The following is an 18,579-nucleotide window of genomic DNA, read 5'->3' as shown; positions in this document are numbered from 1 at the left end:
GTGAGGAGTGTGAGATCCAGGAGTGAGGAGTGTGAGATCCAGGAGTGCCCCTCATGAGCACTTCTCTCACCTTGTGCTACAACAAGTGCATTTCCTTGAAATAACATATCCCTGAGGTATATTCTGGTTTTTCCTAAGAATCTTCTTTCTTTTCATTCCACTTGAAAAATCTCTCCCAGCTCTACCTTCCTGAGCCACCCTGGCATTTTTAGACAGGTTTGATATGGGAATATGGGATTGAATCAGGGAACCTATATGAGTGATGAGCACAGTTGTTGCTGAATTCAGCAGTAAGGCAGCTTTCCTAATAAGCAGCATTCTTCTTGCTCCCACAAAATCATTTGTGGAATGTTTCTTTAGAACCAGAAGCTGACGAGGGCAGTGGTGCTGTTACACTTTTTCTGTTGGAAACCATATGAGGATGAAAAATTGGCTGACTCCAGAGGCTCACTTTTACCTTTTGTCTTAATGCTTATTTATGAGGTTTAGGGAGGTGGAGTTGGGAATGGCAATGGTTTGTGGTCTTTTTGTGGCACACTTTTTGGTAGTTTTGGGCTTAGAAGCCACCCCATTTGTAGACTTCCCAAAAGGCACAGTGTGCTTCAGCTGTCTGTTTAAACTGCTGCCTTTCTAGTACTCCGTTTACACATGTCCTTCATAAAAGAACAGGAAGGGATAGAGGTACAGAATTTCTCATGAAGTAAAGTACCAGAGGAATAAATTTTAAAAAGCAAGAATGACAAACCTGACCTGAGAAATAGTAACTACTGTGAATGATCCCCTTACTTTGTTCTTACTGGAATAAAATTACTCATTGTCAGAGAGGATAAACTTATGCTGTCTGGGAAGAGAGGCGGATGGTTTAGGTTTATTTTGCTGAAAGGAGCTGCTGAGTGGGAGAGCCTAAGTCTTTGTTTGACAAAATGTTTGGATTTGTAGCTTCTAATTAATAAAAATAATAAAATAAAAAAACCCCAAACACAACAATCATTAGGAATGTAAATATTTGGAATCTGTGTCAATATTGGTTTCTTATATCAACATAGTTTACTCAGGCCTTCTTTCCAGCCAGGGAGTGAAGTCTGACTTGCAGTTCAGTGCTGAGAGCTGGGATGGGCACTTTGCTGTTAAAGATGTTTCTGTGCTTCTCATCAGAAAACATCACATCCAGTGCTGTGCTCAAAGATGGTGCCTTTCTAACTGTAACCAATTGCTGTGTGCCATACAATGCTGTTCCTAAATTACTGATGTACAGACACCAGTGAAGCATTTTGAGTGTCTTCTGGCAGAAACTTTTGTCCCTGTACAGTGTTTATCTTCTGTGCAGTGACTTTTATCTCAGTAGGGATGAAACAATCTGTATTTGTGCATCACAGCTCCTGAGAGGCAGGTGGTACATGCACATCCTTCCTCTTCTGCTGTGGCACCTGAAATGGGGCTGCTGCTCCATGGGGCTGACATTAGATGGAAGCTTGAACTCTTTTTTTTTTTATTATTATTGTCATGGCTGCTCAACAGAGTTGTCTGGGCAATTCAGAGACTGAAAGCTGTGACAGGTTAATGGTCTTCCAGTTGATTGATCACTAAGGTGAAATAGCCTTTCCCAGCAGGGAATCCTGTGCCAGCAGCATGTGGCAGTAATGTTGAGGTAATGGTGGAAGGAGCAGGGAGGGGAGGAGTGTGGAGGCAGTGGCTCAGCCACAGGGAACTGGGAGCCAGGGGGACAATACTGGTGGGACCCTTTTCTCTGCAGGTGAATTGCTGACCCTGTTCAGCTGGAATGTGGGATTGGTGGTGCCCACCTTGCTGTGTTGTGATACCAGAAGTATCATTTGCAAAGTGGTTTTATAGAGGTCCTTTAAGGCAAACGTGCAGTTTTCTGTGCTGCTCTGTTCTTCTTCGAGTGTGCTTTTCTTACCCGGAGAATTGGAGTGAATTTAAAATATCAGAGCAGGTTTTAGTCTCTCTTGTCCAAGCAGCTTTGTTCTCATTTAGGTCATAAATGAACATCTGTTTCTTTATCTCTGCCCTTAATGGCATATTGTCCACATCTGAAAGCAGCTGCACAATATACCACAGTTGTTTGACTTTGCTGAGCAGGCATCCTGGACCTGATGTTAGATCACAGCTGACTCTAATTTGGCATGATCCCAGCTGCTTTACAGGGCCAAATTCTTCATTTTCTTAAGATCTAAGCATTTTCAGTTCTGTGATTTTGCAAGAAGAGGAGCAAGGGGGAGGTGAGGAATATGGTGTCATCAGATAACCTGTGACCCAAGGTGTTCTGTTCATGGACATGATTGTGCTTTTTGAAAAAAAAACGGGAAGGGAAAGAAAAAGGAATTAAATGGTGACATTGCATTGAGTATTTGTTCTTGCCTGTACCTGGCAAAGCACTGATTGCCTGCTGATTTTCTTTAGCATACTCTCATACCCACACAGTAATAAAATAAAGATTAGGAGCTTAAAATTGTATTGGTTCATATTTCTCTCTTGAAGGTGGGAAGAAGAGCGCTACCCTGAAGGCATTAAATGGAAGTTCCTAGAGCACAAAGGTCCTGTATTTGCTCCACCATATGAACCTCTGCCTGAAAATGTCAAGTTTTATTATGATGGTGAGTTAATCTGTGTTTCCACTTGCTAGGAAGAGAAATAAACATCTCAGGGTACCGTGGCGTTCTTCCGGGGACTGAAGTGCTGAGGAGGTGGTTTTGTTTTAGTGCTTTGCTTAAAAGCAGCTCCTCAGCAGCAAAGTAAAGGAACAGTCTGTGGAAGTAAAGTGAGCCTGCTGAATTCTGCTCGCCGAGGTGACACAGGGATGAACTTGTTCTCACTCCCTTGTGGTGGTGAATCTCTCAGGTTACTCTCCAGAGTGAGTGTCTGATGCCTCAGAGCAGCAGTGTCTGACCAGTGGAGTATGTAATTGTAGCTGCCTCATCACTGGTCACCTTTAGGCTTGCTCTGTTTTCTTTAACCTTAAGAATTGCAACTTCCATCATCTGTGATGAAATTCATGCTCGTTTGGTGGCATGAGCGGAATAAAAGACAATTGAATTTTGATACAGATGATTAGGATCTTGTAGGAGTGAATGGGATGACCCTGCCCTCAAGGACACAGCCCTCTGGTGTAAGTCATGGTCCCACTCCCTGACCACTGCGTGTGGCAGAACTAATTGATGTGGGATTCTAATATCCTGGGCTGACTGGTTGTTAGAGGCTCATGTGGAAGGGATTATATGATGTGATGCCTGCTGGAGCCTGGACTTGATGACCTGTGTGTTTCCTTTTAGTCCTGTGATCATGTTAAATGAAGGATCAAATTAACCCAGGATTGAATTAAGTGGGAGGTATTTAAATGGATGAAAATGTGATTTTTGGTGAAGGGGACATCTGCACATGGAACTCTTCCAGGAGCAACGTGCTGTTTTCATGTGAGGTGTTTTTAAATACAGAGGAATAGGTGACATCACTGTAGGGAGATAAACATACTGCAGCCTGTTAAAGACCAGCTCCAAGCAAGTAGCACAGTGATCAAGGAAGTCTGCACACTTCTTTCTTAGGGTTTGATAAGAACTTAACACGAAGATGGAAATTGTTCTGCTCTGTTGAAAAATGCATGATCTCTCCTGCTGTCTAGAGAAGGGGAGGGGCAGATTGCACTGTAGCTCTCCCTTGGTGCAGGCAGCAATAAGCTCCTCGTCTCTCCAGCCATCTATTTCATGGAACCTCTGCAGGGATTTTTGGAACCTCTGCCTCTGTCATCGCAGAAATTCATCAATAAGCCCAACAGTCATGGAGTGGGCAGGGGATGTCTGGCAAATAAAGACATCACATAAGTCTTCCTTGAGAAACTAGGCAAGAAATCAGAAGTTAGATTTACAGAGCAGCTGCTGAGAGCTGCTGTCTGTGCTCACAAGGCATTGTCTAATTTCAGGATGATCCCAGAGTGATTTGTAGAGCCCAATAATGAGGCTGTGGCTGTGGGCTCACACTGGAGGAATCTGTCCCTGGCCTGGGAGGCACTGCCTGTTTTGTCTCTCATAAGGGCTGCTGGGGCTGTTGTTAGTGCCTGTGATAAGGGGAAGGAGCTTGAAATGCTAAAGCCATCTTTTTTTAGTACTGTGAGTTAACAAGCTCGTAGCCCAGAGGTGGCTCAAAGTTGCATATTTTTCTGTAGATGGGGCAAGACAAGAGTGTAGGTGGTGGCAGTTGCATTTCAGTCGTGGCCATTTGGTCTCTCCTGCTCTTTATGACCCCTGATTGCTCTCTGGTTTGCAGTTTTTTAAATATTCATGCCTCTGGAATAAATCCCCTTTTTCTTCAAATATCCAGCTGTGTTACTGAGAGTCTTTTCAAACCTTTGTAAAAAGGAGGCAATTGAGTCCAGTGAAATATATTCTGAAGTGATTAGATAAAGGTGACTGAGCCTTCAGCTATTTGGGAAAAATACCATTCATTTTAGCCCCATAACATGTTACTAACTCGATAGCCTCTTTCAAGCTAAAATTTCAGCCTGGAAAAACAGCTTCCCTTGCTGTCTCTCCCTTCCCCCATTTCCTGTTATAAGCAAACAAATGCGGTATTTTAGGTTACAGCTTAAAAATTGGCAGAGTTACTGTTGGTTTAATTTAATTGTGGAATATTCTCAGATCATTGGGAGGACCTTTTGCTAAGTCCTGTTTTTACGAGGGTTTATAGATCTTAAGGCTTTCTAGCTGACTCCCATGCTTTAATTTTGGAGATGATGCAACTCTTGAAAATATGTAGTAAATCAAAAGCGCGGTGGTTTTTTTCCAGGAGCATGGATTGAACATTTTCCTGTGCTCACTTTTATGCAGTAAAACGGTTGTTAAAAAATCCCCAGGTATTGACTGCCTGCCAGCCCATTGGAACTTTGAATATTTCTTGCAACTAGCTGGAGATGTGAGCTGCATGCAAAACCCTTCCCAGGGATCCCTGGCACCCCATGTTTCACCAGGAATGAAATCTGGACAAAAAGATGCTCAGTGGGAACATTGGATGTCGGAGCCGCAGCCTGGATGTTGCAGCAGCCTCTTTTCCCCTGTGTTTTGCTCTTCCCTTGCAGCAGTTTCATTTTGTGCTGCAGTCGTGCAGAGGAGCTGGAATGTGACCCCTCCATTCCCCGACAGCTCAGGCTTTCTTAAAAATGACTGGCTTTTTGAGCCAGATCTGGAGATGCAGGAGTGCATTCCCACAGCTGAGGGAACAATTAGCAGCATCCTGACACGTTTCCCTGCCATGGAGGAGAGTTCAATATTTGGCATTGCTTTCCAGCCTGTTTGTAGTGTATCCGTAGGAAGGGCTCTTCCTGCCTAGAAATAGCTGAAGGCTGGAAGGGGGGTTCCAAGGCAGAGACTCTCCGTGGGTTGAAGAGGAATACAGGGACTGTATTTCCCATATGTCTGAGTGCTGGAATAGGAGATTTAATAAAATCCCTCGCCTGTTTGACTTCAAACACCAGCGTCTCCCCAGGAGTGTACCTGGCACAGGGGTGGCTCAGTGGAGGGTTTCCTGCAGCAGGCCTTTTCCCCTTCCTGCCCTGCACCTCAGACCTGTCTCACATCAGACTGCTGTTGCTTTTTTTAATGTTTAGATTCCAGAGGAAACTTTTTTCAAAATGTTTGTGATGAAAGTCAAGCAATTGTGCTCTTCTGTTTCCTTCATCCATTCAATTTGCTGTATTATGTAACATTTTTAAGAAAAACTTCTCTGTGGTAAAAATATAATCCTTTAAGTTAGTTACTGTGGCCTCTTTCTGGCTTCGATTCCTGTTTACCATTTTCTTTAAAAAGAAAACCTTTCTTTGTAGGTAAAGTCATGAAGCTGAGTACCAAAGCAGAAGAAGTTGCCACATTCTTTGCAAAAATGCTTGATCATGAGTACACTACAAAGGAGATCTTCAGGAAAAACTTTTTCAAGGACTGGAGGAAGGTATGCATGTTCCTGGCTGCAGTGACTGTGGCCATGGCCAGTGTCTCCTCAGCACTGGGCAGTGAAAAGGGGCTGCTGTTCCATGCACACAAAAGTTGTCTTGAGGCAACTAAAAGCTGCTTCAGATCTTAGCTGTGAAGTTTCCTGTTTATCCTGTAGTTTCACCTGTCATAAATACCTTCCTAAACCAACAAAGTCAGCTTCTCCCAACCAAATATGTCTGTTGTAGCATGATGGGGGGTAGCTGATCTGGCTGTTATGTGCCTTGTGGGAAGAGCCAGCTTAATATTAGAAGGAAACACCTTCCAGAGACCTAAAACTCAGAACTTCAGCTCAGTCATCTGCCATAAGAGCAAACCTGTGGATCAGTTTGATGCCATTTTCCTGGCTGGTTTCTGGGTTTTTCTCCCTCAGCAGTCCCTGCCTGCTGGATGTGAGAGAGATTTGGAAAGTGGTCCAGCATTGCCCAGCACTTCCAGAGACTCCATAGGCTCTGTCTTTGACCTCAGCTGGAGTGAGCCTGTGCAAAAATTTGGCGGTTCTTGGGGGGTTACCTGTCTGTTGGTCCTGTTGGAGCTGCCTGGGGCAGGGTGAGCTGTGCAGGAGAACTCACTGTGTATGAAAACTTAACAGCACTGCTTTCTTTCTGCAAGGAAATGACCTCTGAAGAGAAGAGCACTATCACCAGCCTCAGCAAGTGTGATTTCACCCACATGAGCCAGTATTTCAAAGCTCAGACAGAAGCTAGGAAACAGATGTCCAAGGAGGAGAAACAGGTACCAGAGGGAATTCTAGGAGACTTCGTGATCCTTAGCTGGCTTGTAAACATCTTGGTGTAATCATTCCTCTGCCTGCCTTGCTTTCATACGTCAGTGTTCTCTCTTGCTTTCAGATTATTGCTTTCCTGTTAACTGTAGGAGCCTGTGCTGTGCACCTCAGGTGGAGCAGAGCACTGTATTTACAGCTGAATCCTCATCCTGACTTGAAATGATACAGTGATAGGGCTGATCCTGCTTAGGTAAATAAAGTTAAGTAAGTAACTGCTTAAGTAAAGTTAAGTAACTGCTTAAGTAAATAATGAGAAGCAGAGCTGCTGCCTCCGTGGGTTCATTGGTCCCTGGGCAATAATGAGCAGTGGATACTCAGTTAAGGATAGATAAGGATGGTGGAAGAGATGCAGTAATGCCAGTAGTGAATAAAATGAGAGAAGAAATCTTAAACATAAGTTAATGCTGTTTTTTTAAATAAAAAATTAACTTTCTTATCCAGTAGCATGGCTATAGTGGCTTGTAGGAAGAGAATTATTATCTTTTGTGACACTCCAGTAATTTTTCTTTGAATGAGGGCCCTGGTAGCTTGGAATTATGGCCTTTGGGGTTGGAGGGGTCCAACTAGAATAGAGAGCCCATGTCTTACTGCTTTTTCCATTTGATAAATGTGGTTTAGCCTTCTTACAACGAAGCAGAAGTGGCTTTTTCTATTGGTTTCTTAGCTGGCGCAGCAGTGCTGTCTATGGGTCAGATGTTTTATTTTGAGCTGTAATGTTTTTATTTTTCCTTCTGTATAATTAGAGTTCAGGCACAGAAGTATGCAGTGAAATCTCAGCACATTCTTTCTTAGGAGACTGTGTTCTGCTTATGAGACCATTTGCTGACACAGGCTTGACATGCAGCAGCCTGGAGACATTCCTTTGCCTGCTTTCCGATGCACAGTTCAAACACACAAGTCTTTTATACACAGAGTTTTTATACATAAACAACAAGATGTGAAGTCTGGTGGATGCCAAATGCTCAATATAGAATATAAAGCAACGGTACTGTGCTGGGGCTGCCCCTGTAGCTGTGCTATGTGGGTAGAGGTACATGCCTCTGTTGTGGCAGAATTCTAGTTGCCTGCACCAGCACTCATCTGTTTCCCTTAAATATGAGTTTTCAGTGAGTTTTCACATGTTCTTTCTCTTTTTCCATTTGTTTGTATTGCTTGCATTTTATTAATGCTTTTCTGGCCAATCTGCTGCTCTGTGGCCAGTCTGGTACACTTGCCATGATGGGGATCTGGTTTTGGGTTGGGTCTCCAGCATTACTGCTGTGCAACTATAGAAATCCTTTAAGTTTTGGCATTTAAAAGTGCGCGTGGTGCTGTGTGTGCCTTACCTTTGCTTTTGGCTTTTCCCAGAAAATCAAAGAGGAGAACGAGCGGCTACTGAAGGAATATGGTTACTGTGTGATGGACAACCACAAGGAGAGGATTGCCAACTTCAAGATTGAACCCCCAGGTCTCTTCCGAGGTCGTGGGAACCATCCCAAGATGGGCATGTTGAAGAGACGCATCATGCCAGAGGACATCATCATCAACTGCAGCAAGTGAGCTCTGGGTGCTTCACACCTCGGCTTTGCTTCCTAGAGAGGAGAGCTTATGCTTAAAACCCTATCTAGGTTGATACTCAAGCAGGCAGAAATAGGGATGCTGCTTATTTGTTCTTATATGGGTAAGAAACGGAGTGATAGAAGCAAAGACTGAGCAAGGCAATCATGGGTTTCACGTAGAACTTTGTCAACATATTTTCTTCCTCACGCCCACAACCTACATCTGCTTAAGCTGTCTTTCCTGCTAGTATTTCCAGAAATTAATTTTCTTCTAGATAGGTTGCCCTACTTTGTCTTCCTTGATGTTGGAGGCTAAGGTTTGGTGGGCTTCTCTTCAGTCTCTGGTCCTGATAAGTGTCCACACGATGTGTGCACAAATCAAAGCTGGTCCTAGCAAAGTGGGTCCCACCTCTAGTATAATTCTTCAGCAGGTACATGTTGGTAGCAGTTACATTCCTGATCTTTGATTGTTCATTTTGATTCACTTGGTTTCCTGGTGGTGGAGATATGTGCTTATGTTGCCTCAGTTTCTTTCCCTGCACTTTCTTTGTGTGATGCTATTCTTTTTCTGGTTTGATGCTGGTGGGAGTTGCTTTAAAAAGTTTTTATTTTCTGTTTTCTAATTCTCTGTAGGGATTCCAAGATCCCTGCCCCTCCACCAGGACACAAATGGAAGGAGGTCCGGCATGATAACAAGGTTACCTGGCTGGTGTCATGGACTGAGAACATCCAAGGCTCTATCAAATACATCATGTTGAACCCTAGCTCAAGAATTAAGGTAAAGATCTGGTTAAAAATAAAAAACCGAAACAATCTTCTTGGTCATGTCTCCAAGAAGCAAATGCAGCTCTGGGTTAGGAGAGAGATAGGAGGTAAAACTGCCTTGCTGTGTCATCCTACAGTGATGGAAATACATAAGGAAAGCTGCTGTGCTTCTGTTCCTTCTCACAAAGAGAAATACAGTTACTGCCCAACAGAGCAGGTGAAATCTGGAAAATGTCTCTTGCAAAACATCATTGTGTCATTCCTAGAAGGAATGCTTTAACCAGTGTAAACCTCAAAGGAAGCCATTTATCCAAGGACAGACTTGCTCTGGTGGGTATTTTACCTACTTCTGGCCTTAACTTCCCCTGCCTGTTCACATAGTGAAGTTATAACCATGGGTTGTTAATTGCTTGGTTGTAAAATTAAAAACCTGGCCAGGCTCCTGGCTGAGAAGGCTGGTAAGGAGCTCCTGACTGAAGGAAAACAAAACCTGCTGTGAGAACAAATAACCAGCCCATAACAAATAACAAGTCCATAAAAGCAAGGATTTCAGCTCTTCTCATCAAGTCTTTTTCAAGAGATTTTTTCCTGGATTGGAAACAAGGAGTTTGTCCTACAAGTATGGGGTGGGGGGAGGAGGGGGGAAGAATCTCTGTTCCTTGTGAATTCGTGCCCTCTTTTTGCCATGGCTTGAATATACAATAATGATGCTGAACTGTTGATGTTGCTTTTACCTTCTATGGGTGTTTAATTACACAGCTGAAAGAACATAAGTGTCATCTGAATAAAGCAGAGGAAACCATTTCTATGTTGAGAGGCAGGGAAGACATATCTTTTGTGTGTCTGCAGTTGCTTCCGTGGAAGCATTTAATATCATGGCAGTCTGAATGACCTACAGCTGTGTGGCAGCACAGTGTGAGGCTGAGCTGCTCAGCAGCACCAGCTCCCTGCTCTGTGCAGTGAGACCGTTTGCACACACCGGCTTGCAGAGCCTGGAGGTGCAGGCTGGGACTGGTGCTTTGCCTGCTCTCCCGAGCTGACTCTGCTCCAACGCTCCCTGCAGGGTGAGAAGGACTGGCAGAAGTACGAGACAGCCCGGAGGTTGAAGAAGTGTGTAGATAAAATCCGAAATCAGTACCGAGAAGACTGGAAATCCAAAGAGATGAAAGTGCGGCAGCGGGCAGTGGCTCTGTACTTCATTGACAAGGTGAGGCTGTTCCCCAGCACAGCCCTGCCTGTCCTGTCCTGCTGGGACTGCTTGGGAGTGCTGTGTGCTTGTCTCCAGGGCAGGATTGAGCCCAGTTACTAAGGTATCCTGAGACTTCCTGGAGGGTAGCCTCCCGTCTCCTTTTCCTTCCCAGTACCTGGAATCCAGAGCAATAACCCATTGTACTGAGCGGGGCTATTTCAGGCAGCATTGTTTAGTTCAGGCCAAATTCACGGCCCCGTTCCAGAATCGCCCAGTTGGATTACTGGGAAGTTTGTGTGGGCCTTTTGTCTCCAGCTGTTTCAGTTTTCCTGCTGGGAATTTCTGCTGGTTTGTCACCTCTTTAGTAGGAGGTTGCAGTTGTGAGGTTTTGTAATTATGCTGAGTTTTTCACCACAGCGTAAAGAAAACTGCAGTTGTGTTGATGCATCTAAAGCAACATAAAACCAGTTCCCAGAGAGCTGTTCCCTGGTAGCATATGGTGTCTTGACCAACTAAATTAACAGGTTTTGTTCAAAATGGTTTGATGTAAACCAGGGAGCTCTGATGTGAATAATTGTGGTTTCATATGAACACTGAAGATTTTTTTTTTCCAAAAATTAGAAATCAGTTTAGCCAGTCCTGTTAAAATACATGTTTTTACACAACCAAGTGTAGCCTTGAGATAATGTACATAACCTATATGCTATTTGAAGTATATTTAGTGTGCAGTGAATAAGTAGGCTCATAGAAGATGAAGAACTGAACTGTATGATTTGTCTCAAGCAGAGTTCACATGGAAGTCAATTTGATTTTTAAAAAATACCATACTTTCTGATATGAATTTCCATTAGTCAGAACTGTCTCACAGTTTGAATTCCTTAATGAGCAAAAGTTGGTAAAACATCTTGGCTTGAAGTCTTTAAAATAGGAGATCTTCTCCTCTGGACACTGCTGATTCCAGGCCAGAGTCTGAAAGTTTGCAGCATCTGTGTTCTGGGGATGGTTTCAATTCCTTAACCTCTCTTGTCTTGACATCAATGTAGCTTGCCCTGAGAGCTGGTAATGAAAAAGAAGAAGGAGAGACAGCTGACACCGTGGGCTGCTGCTCCCTGAGAGTAGAACACATCAAGCTGCATCCTGAGCTGGATGGGCAGGAATACGTGGTTGAGTTCGACTTCCTCGGAAAGGACTCCATCCGATACTACAACAAAGTCCCTGTGGAGAAGAGGGTGAGGCACCTCCACAAGCACCTCCACAGCCTCAACTGCACACAAGTGTGGCCAACACAGTTCTGATGCCAGTAATGGGTCGCTTTGTCCCTGGTCAGATACCCAGCCAGAAAATAAGTCTGTTAATGTTACACCTCTTTATTGTCAGGGCTGTGGAAGGTGAGGTGACATAGCCCAGCAGCCGAGATGTTTGAACATCTTACTGCTCTTCCCTCTGGTCTCAGTGTGAAGAGTTGGCATAACATGACTGTGCCAGCCCTGTTAGAAGAGTTTCTTGGGTCCCATTCTGGTCAGCAGAGTTGGTTTTGTCACCTGGAGATGGTAGAGTTGTAGGCCCATATAATATAAAATATATATTATATATATATATTATATAATATATAATATAATAACAGCATAACAGGTTCTGAAATATCATGTGCCAGCACTCTTAGAGTAGCAGTTTGACTGGGGCCTCGATGATACACATTTCTCTGTCTCAGTGGTTGGGTTCATGTTGGAGCTGAGCCCTCAGGGACGTAGGTCTTGACCTCGGGTGCTCCAGAGCCTATGGAGTGGGTGCACTGGTACCTCTGGGCTCTGAACCTGGATATCTACCAGCCAAGACTTACTTCTTATACCATGTCCATTCTTTTATCTCCTTGTCATCCACCAGTTTCATATTTGCTGTGAGCTTGGCCTCATTCCAGAATAAATCCCCATCCAGCAGTGTGAACCTGGAGATAACTATCCAAAAAGACTTTTATTTTTGTGGGTGTAACAGCTCTGCATCTGGCCCACAGCTCTGCAGTGAGCACAGTGAATTAGGTGCCCCATGTGTAATGCTGTGGTAATTTTAACAACAGTCAGCAGTAAGTGTTGGGCTCTTGAGGAGCAAAACAACTGAAAAAAATCAAACTACGGCTCCTCTAGAAATCAACGTGCTGGAATTCTTACTTCCTCATTTAAAGAAAAAACAATTTTTTCTGTTTAAATTTATTGGTGTTGGCATCTCTTGATGTCTCCTCAGTGCTTACAATGGGGAATTGATTATTGTGGAACTAGAAATCTTTGTATATTGGGTGTCTATAGAAGAACGTGTGTTGTTGAGAAGCTGGGGATTTGGAGCATGCAGAGCTGGGATTTGTGGTCTCTTTTATAATGGAAGATGCTTTGATTATTCTTCCTACCCCAGTGAGACTTGTTTGGGATGAAACTGTGTGAGACAATGCAGCAATGAGAAGGGTTGGTTTCTAATAGCTGGACTCCATGGGAAATGGCCATGGGGTCTCTTTGGCTGGAGTAAGGATGGAGAGTAAGGAAAGGGCAGCTTTTCTTTCTCTGGGGGTCTCTCTCTCTGTTAGGCAGCTCAGCCAGAGCAGAGTCAGGTCTGCAATTTTGATCTAAAGGAGGAGGATAAGGGCATTGAATGCTCAGGACTCCCATGCTGGGGAGGAACCTGTGACACAAGCATTGCACTGAGAGGTGGGGTTTGCCTGCTGGGAAGTAACATCCAGCATCATCACTGTGCCCTGAAAACAGTTTAACTGGCTCCCTGGCAGTATTGCTTCCATAAATCTTACTGCTGCCCAGCACTGTCTGCTCTGTGTGCCTGAAATTCTTGGTTTTCTTTTCCTGCAGGTGTTTAAAAATCTTCAGCTGTTCATGGAGAACAAGCAGCCTGAGGACGACCTCTTTGACCGCCTCAATGTAAGCACACAGTTCATGGGGAGGGGGTTGGAGCACCATGAACAGGCTCACTCTGCCCCAGGCAGTAACAGCTGCTCTGTTCCAGCAGTGGTTTCAGTGGAAGTTTTCTTCCAGAGCAGCCTAAAAGCAGTGAGAGACTGTCTCAGTCTGGTGTCTCTATTGTCCACTGTGCCCACAGGTTCCCAAAGCAATGAGCCTTGGTCCTGGTGAGCCTGGCTCTGACCTGGGGAGGTTTATTCAGAGTTCAGAGATGATGAATGTGTGAGGGGACTGATTTTCAGATACCATCCCCATCTGCACATTTAGAGTTACTGGAAACCAAGGCTTCCACACCAAAGAAATCTTTTTTGGCCACTTGTGGTACTTGTTACCAATCTAATACTTGTTGGTTCTTTGTTCACTTTTCCTGTGGTTTCAGTAGTGTTGTGGCTATTCTGTTGTGGTCAGGTCTGAGCACAGCAGGCTCCAGTCGTGAGCTGTGGGTCCAGAGATTTTACAAATGCTGTGGTCAGTTCTGGTGCTGACTGTCATCTCCTTTCTGCTTCTTTAGACCAGTATCTTAAATAAACACCTTCAAGACCTCATGGAGGGACTGACAGCCAAGGTATTCCGTACTTACAACGCCTCCATCACGCTACAGCAGCAGCTCAAGGAGCTCACTAACCGTAAGTCCTGTCCCTCAAACTGCGAGGGGAACAGATCTTACCCTGCAATACAGACCTGGCTTCCTTGCCTGGGCCACAAGTCATATATCTGTTCACCACTTCCTCATTGCACTTCTCCCAGTGCAGCTGGGACCCAGCTGAGGTCTGATCAAAAATCTGCTACCACACAGTCTTTTGGGGTAGCTGAGCAGCCCGTCACTGGGGCAGGGAAGAGCTGACTTGTGAGCACACCAGGGTGTTCCTGCTAGGTTATGCCTGTCCCTTACCAAATCTGTTTGCCTTCTGTGAATTGTAAGGGGCTGTAGATGACAGGCAAGGCAGATGCATCTGTAACAGCCCCATGTTTCTTGGCTGCTCATTCACAACCTCTGTAAGCACTGCTGGCTTGCACTTTGCAGCTTTACCAAGTGTGCACATTGGATCTGTGAAGCCCAGTGGTGTCCTGGGCAGTATGGGCCTGCTGTCCCCTGCTCTGAGCATGGCTGTGCTTCCCCTCTCTTGAGCTGACAGATGGTGTTGATGGTGATGAATGAAGAACCTGCCAGAAGGAGTTTGGGCCTGGGATGGATGGGGTCGGGCTCCTGGGATGTAACTGGAGTGTGGTGTTGAGCCTGGCCCATGGCAGGGGAGGGTCGGGTCAGTTCTGCAGGCAGTGGGGCAGAGGCTGGGGCTGCACACCCTGCAGAGCCCCCACATTCACCCCTTTGCTGTCCTTCCCAGCGGACGACAACATCCCAGCGAAGATCCTCTCCTATAACCGTGCCAACAGAGCGGTGGCCATCCTGTGCAACCACCAGAGAGCTCCGCCCAAAACCTTTGAGAAGTCCATGATGAACCTGCAGAGCAAGGTACCTCCCCCTTGCCCAGCTCTGGGGTTGGGGCAGGGCTCCAAGTCCTGTGTCTTGGGAGTTAGGATTCCTTTCACTTGGGGTGAAATGGAAGCAGAGCCTGCTTTTCCCTATCAGGATTTGGGTAGTGCTGCATCAGAGATGGGCCTGCTTGGAGAGGAGCAGTGAGCTGGAAGGGACTGTGTGAGTTGTCTTTTATTTGTAAAGAACAAGATCAGACCCTTTTTCTGCCCTTCATCCCATAGCTGTGTGTTCTGCTGCCATTGAAACTCCAAAGCAGCAGCTCTAGCTCTGATCTGTGTCCCCTAAAGAACCTGCAGTGGGCATCCACCCCTGCTGTGTGAATCTCAGGCCGCTGTCAGTGTGCACATAGTACATTATGCCCCTCTGACTTGACCTCTTCCTTTGCAGATTGTTTCTGGTGAAGGCCATGAGGTCCAAAGGGGTTAGGTCTGTTCCTGGTCTGGCTTTAGAATAACCTTCACAATAAGGAGTTCTGGTTTGGCACTGCAGTGTCCCCTGCTTCCATAACACCTAACCTGGCTGCCTCCCCCCTAGATCTTAGAGCTTGGGGAATGGTTGAACAGGGGCTGCAAAATGCTGAATCTCCCTGAATCCTAAACTTACTGGGGAAGAACTGCCTGAAGCCTTAACACCTTTCAGCGTGTAGGATTTGGGGCTGATTCCTGCTGAGGGAACAGGGATCGTCCTTCTGTGTTTTCGTGAGAGGTACTGGCAGGATACAGTGAAGGCAGAGAAGCTGCCTGGAGGGGCTGTTGGCCAGGCCAGACCAAGCCAATTCCTTTGCCTGCTTGGAGCTGTGTTAGAAAGCTCCCAGCACCACCTTGTCTTGGGCAGTGAGTGGGGCCCTGGGGGATCTCCCCACACTGGGCTGTGCAGCAGTGAAGGGCCAACAGCCTCGCTGTCCTGCAGGGCTGGGTCTGACTCCTGGTACATTCTGAACACAGTCACAAACTCACTCCCTGGTCATGCTGCCCAGGGGTGTCTGCCACAGCTGTCAGCAGCTTGTTCACAGTGCTGCTGTCTGGTTTTGCCTCTCCTAGATTGATGCCAAGAAGGAGCAATTAGCTGATGCCAGGAGGGAACTGAAAAGCGCCAAAGCTGATGCCAAGGTCCGGAGGGATGAGAAATCTAAAAAGTAAGGCTGCTGTTCCTGAGCTTTGCAATGCTCCCAGAAGGGGTCCTTCTCCCTGCATTCCATTTTCCTGACCTGTGCTTTGGGAAGGCCATCTTTCTTCTGTGCATGAAGAAACGGCCACCCAGGGGCTGGTCTGACGCTGCGGGTCCTGCCATGGTCACTCGTGCCCAGCCCTCCAAGCTGAGCCCCAGCACAGCTCACCCACCCCAGAGCTGCCCAGTGACCCCCTGTCCAGTGCTGCTGCCTGCCTGGGGAGCCAGGAGTTACACAGTTAATGCTCAGGCACCTCCCTGAGTTCTACTCTCCCCGTGGGAAGCCCACGGAGCAGACGATGTGCTCGGGCTCCGTGTGGGCTCTGCAGAGCAGCCCCAGGGGTGCTGAGTTATGGGAGCTCTGAAAGCAGGATCACAGCATGACTGTTCCCGAGGGATAGATGGGCTGCTTTGGGAGTGGGTGTAGCATCAGAACAGTTCAGGCTGTTGCTTCCAACCTTTTAAAACAAAACTGCTGCTTAAGATTCCTGCTCTACCTCTTCGAAAATGTCAGTTCTTAATTGCATGTGCTGAGTGTTTTGTGTCACCATCTGTGCTGACACGGCTGCCCTGTGTGGCTGGTGGCATTGCTTACCTTGAGCAGAGGCCCTTTGGGTTCCCACAGTGTTGGCAGGGCATTAGGAGTTCAATGATTTGTTCTTTCCCACCCCAGGACGGTGGAGAGCAAGAAGAAAGCAGTGCAGAGGATCGAGGAGCAACTGATGAAGCTGGAGGTTCAGGCTACAGATAGGGAGGAGAACAAGCAGATCGCTTTGGGCACCTCCAAACTCAACTATCTGGACCCCAGGATCTCTGTTGCTTGGTAAGCACCTGCCTGGGCTGTGCTGGGGTGATCCCCTCCACCCCTTCACCTCTGTCATGTCCCCCCATGTAGCAGGTGAGGGCTGTGGCCAAGGGCAGTGTCTCTGGCCTTCCCTTCCATCTCCAGCTCTAACAGCATCTCCTCTCCTGCAGGTGTAAGAAGTGGGGAATTCCTATAGAGAAGATTTATAACAAAACCCAACGAGAGAAATTTGCCTGGGCTATCGACATGGCAGAGGAAGACTATGAGTTTTAACCTGTTTTTATTGAGCTGAATTTTATGGGAAAAGGGAGTAGCCTGGTTTTTAGGGAGATTGATAAACTGTGAGCCTTACTTGTCCTTGGATGCTGGGGAAGGGGGAGGAAAGGGGCAAGTGAGCATCAGATAAAACAGCCAACATCTTGCAGAAAGCATAACCTGGAAATATCCTAAAGGAGCTGAGCCAGTTGTCCTATGGACAACTTATTTAAAAATGTTTCAGAGATCCAAATTCTAGCTGTCTGGTTTGTGTGGTTTTTCTCTTGAGGCAGGGCAAGTGGATGGGGGATTTGTCAACCTTCCGCCAGGCAAATTCACCATCACACTGAGAGCGTGGGAATCTTTAGCTACTGTATACAAAATCCAATTATATTGGTGCGTTTTTACAGTTAGGGTTTTGCAATAACTTCTATATTTTAATAGAAAATGGACTCCTTAACCCCTGCCCTTCCCCTCCCCCTCCCGCCCCATTTCAGAATTTAACAAATAAACAAAATTTAAAGGAACCCAACGCACCTGTTACAGCTGTCACTATAGTCATGGAATACCCAAATCTTTTTCAATTTGTCACTTGAAACAGTCGTGGCATTGGAACATGAATTACAAATATCCACCGCGTTTGTTCAGAGCAAATTGTGATGGGAAATCGGCCTCCTGACTTGAGTGTTCCTTTTTTTAAATGTGAATTTTTATTTCTTTTAATTATTTTAAAATATTTAAACAGTTTTCTTTCTTTCTTGATCTTAAAGATCGTGTAGATTTGGGGAGTGGGTGGGGGGAGGGGGCCGTGTGATGGGGAGATGTGTGTGGAATTTGAGGACAAGTGAAATTGGAAACAAATGACATTCCCATCACCCTTTGTTCTGAACATGCTCTGTACACTTCCAGAATTATCTACTTTTTAGGTTTGTCAGACTGTTTTACCTTTTTCCCCCCTTTTTTTCTAAGCCCCACTCCCCTCTTTTACTTGAAAGATTTTATTGTGTAAAAAGAAGTTTCACAGGTCAATGAATTTCGAGGGAAATGAGCATTGGTCCAAAAAAGGAAAATAATCAAGATTTTAGGGCTTTTATTTTTTTCTTTTGTAATTGTGTAAAAAAATTTTAAAAAATTAAAAAAGCAGAATTTTAATGTGAAACCTTTTTTTGCTATAATCATTAGTCTTAGAGGCATTGTTAGCTTAGTGTGTGTGCAAGACCATTTCCTGCAGCCTTTCCTCAACAAGTATCTTCTATTTTTATCATGAATTCCCTTTTAATCAACTGTAGGTTATTTAAAATAAATTCCTACAACTTAACTGAGTGTTGGTGTCTGTGTGTTCTTTCACCTCTGGCCCTGGGCTGTGAGGTCCCCGTGGCTGCTGTGCTGGAGGAGATGGTGGGCTGGGCACCTTTTGTACAGCAGAGGATGCTGAGGCCAGGGCAAGGGCCAGGTGGGTTGGAAGTGACCCAGGAGCAGTGTCTTCATCAGGATTTTGTTGAGAACAGTGTGGGTTTATGATGCCAGGGGTCTGAAGTGCATCACCTGGCCGTGGCTCTGGGAAGGGATGACGCTTTCCACAGCTGCTAAAGCTGCCCTTGTTTCTCAAGTAGCTCTCAGTGCTG

The 18,579-nt window shown here is 45.7% G+C and overlaps 1 protein-coding gene across 1 annotated transcript in view; it reads left to right on the top strand.

Moving 5' to 3' along the window:
* Positions 1-18,277, top strand: part of TOP1 (DNA topoisomerase I) — a 65,339-nt gene extending 47,062 nt beyond the window's left edge. The window contains exons 9-21 of the mRNA XM_027693797.1: positions 2,500-2,615; positions 5,831-5,952; positions 6,606-6,728; positions 8,128-8,315; positions 8,952-9,096; positions 10,147-10,290; positions 11,316-11,501; positions 13,122-13,190; positions 13,741-13,855; positions 14,576-14,703; positions 15,768-15,862; positions 16,568-16,717; positions 16,870-18,277. Coding sequence (XP_027549598.1) covers positions 2,500-2,615; positions 5,831-5,952; positions 6,606-6,728; positions 8,128-8,315; positions 8,952-9,096; positions 10,147-10,290; positions 11,316-11,501; positions 13,122-13,190; positions 13,741-13,855; positions 14,576-14,703; positions 15,768-15,862; positions 16,568-16,717; positions 16,870-16,972 — 1,684 coding nt within the window. The 3' untranslated portion in view covers positions 16,973-18,277. The remainder of the gene's footprint in view (positions 1-2,499; positions 2,616-5,830; positions 5,953-6,605; positions 6,729-8,127; positions 8,316-8,951; positions 9,097-10,146; positions 10,291-11,315; positions 11,502-13,121; positions 13,191-13,740; positions 13,856-14,575; positions 14,704-15,767; positions 15,863-16,567; positions 16,718-16,869) is intronic.
* Positions 18,278-18,579: the final 302 nt, after the last annotated feature.

This window comes from Neopelma chrysocephalum, unplaced genomic scaffold (genome assembly GCF_003984885.1).
Source record: "Neopelma chrysocephalum unplaced genomic scaffold, ASM398488v2 Primary Assembly neopelma1_94, whole genome shotgun sequence".
Classification (NCBI taxonomy): domain Eukaryota; kingdom Metazoa; phylum Chordata; class Aves; order Passeriformes; family Pipridae; genus Neopelma; species Neopelma chrysocephalum.
The sequence above is the reverse complement of the archived record's forward strand: the minus strand, read 5'-3'. Positions and strand labels throughout refer to the sequence as shown.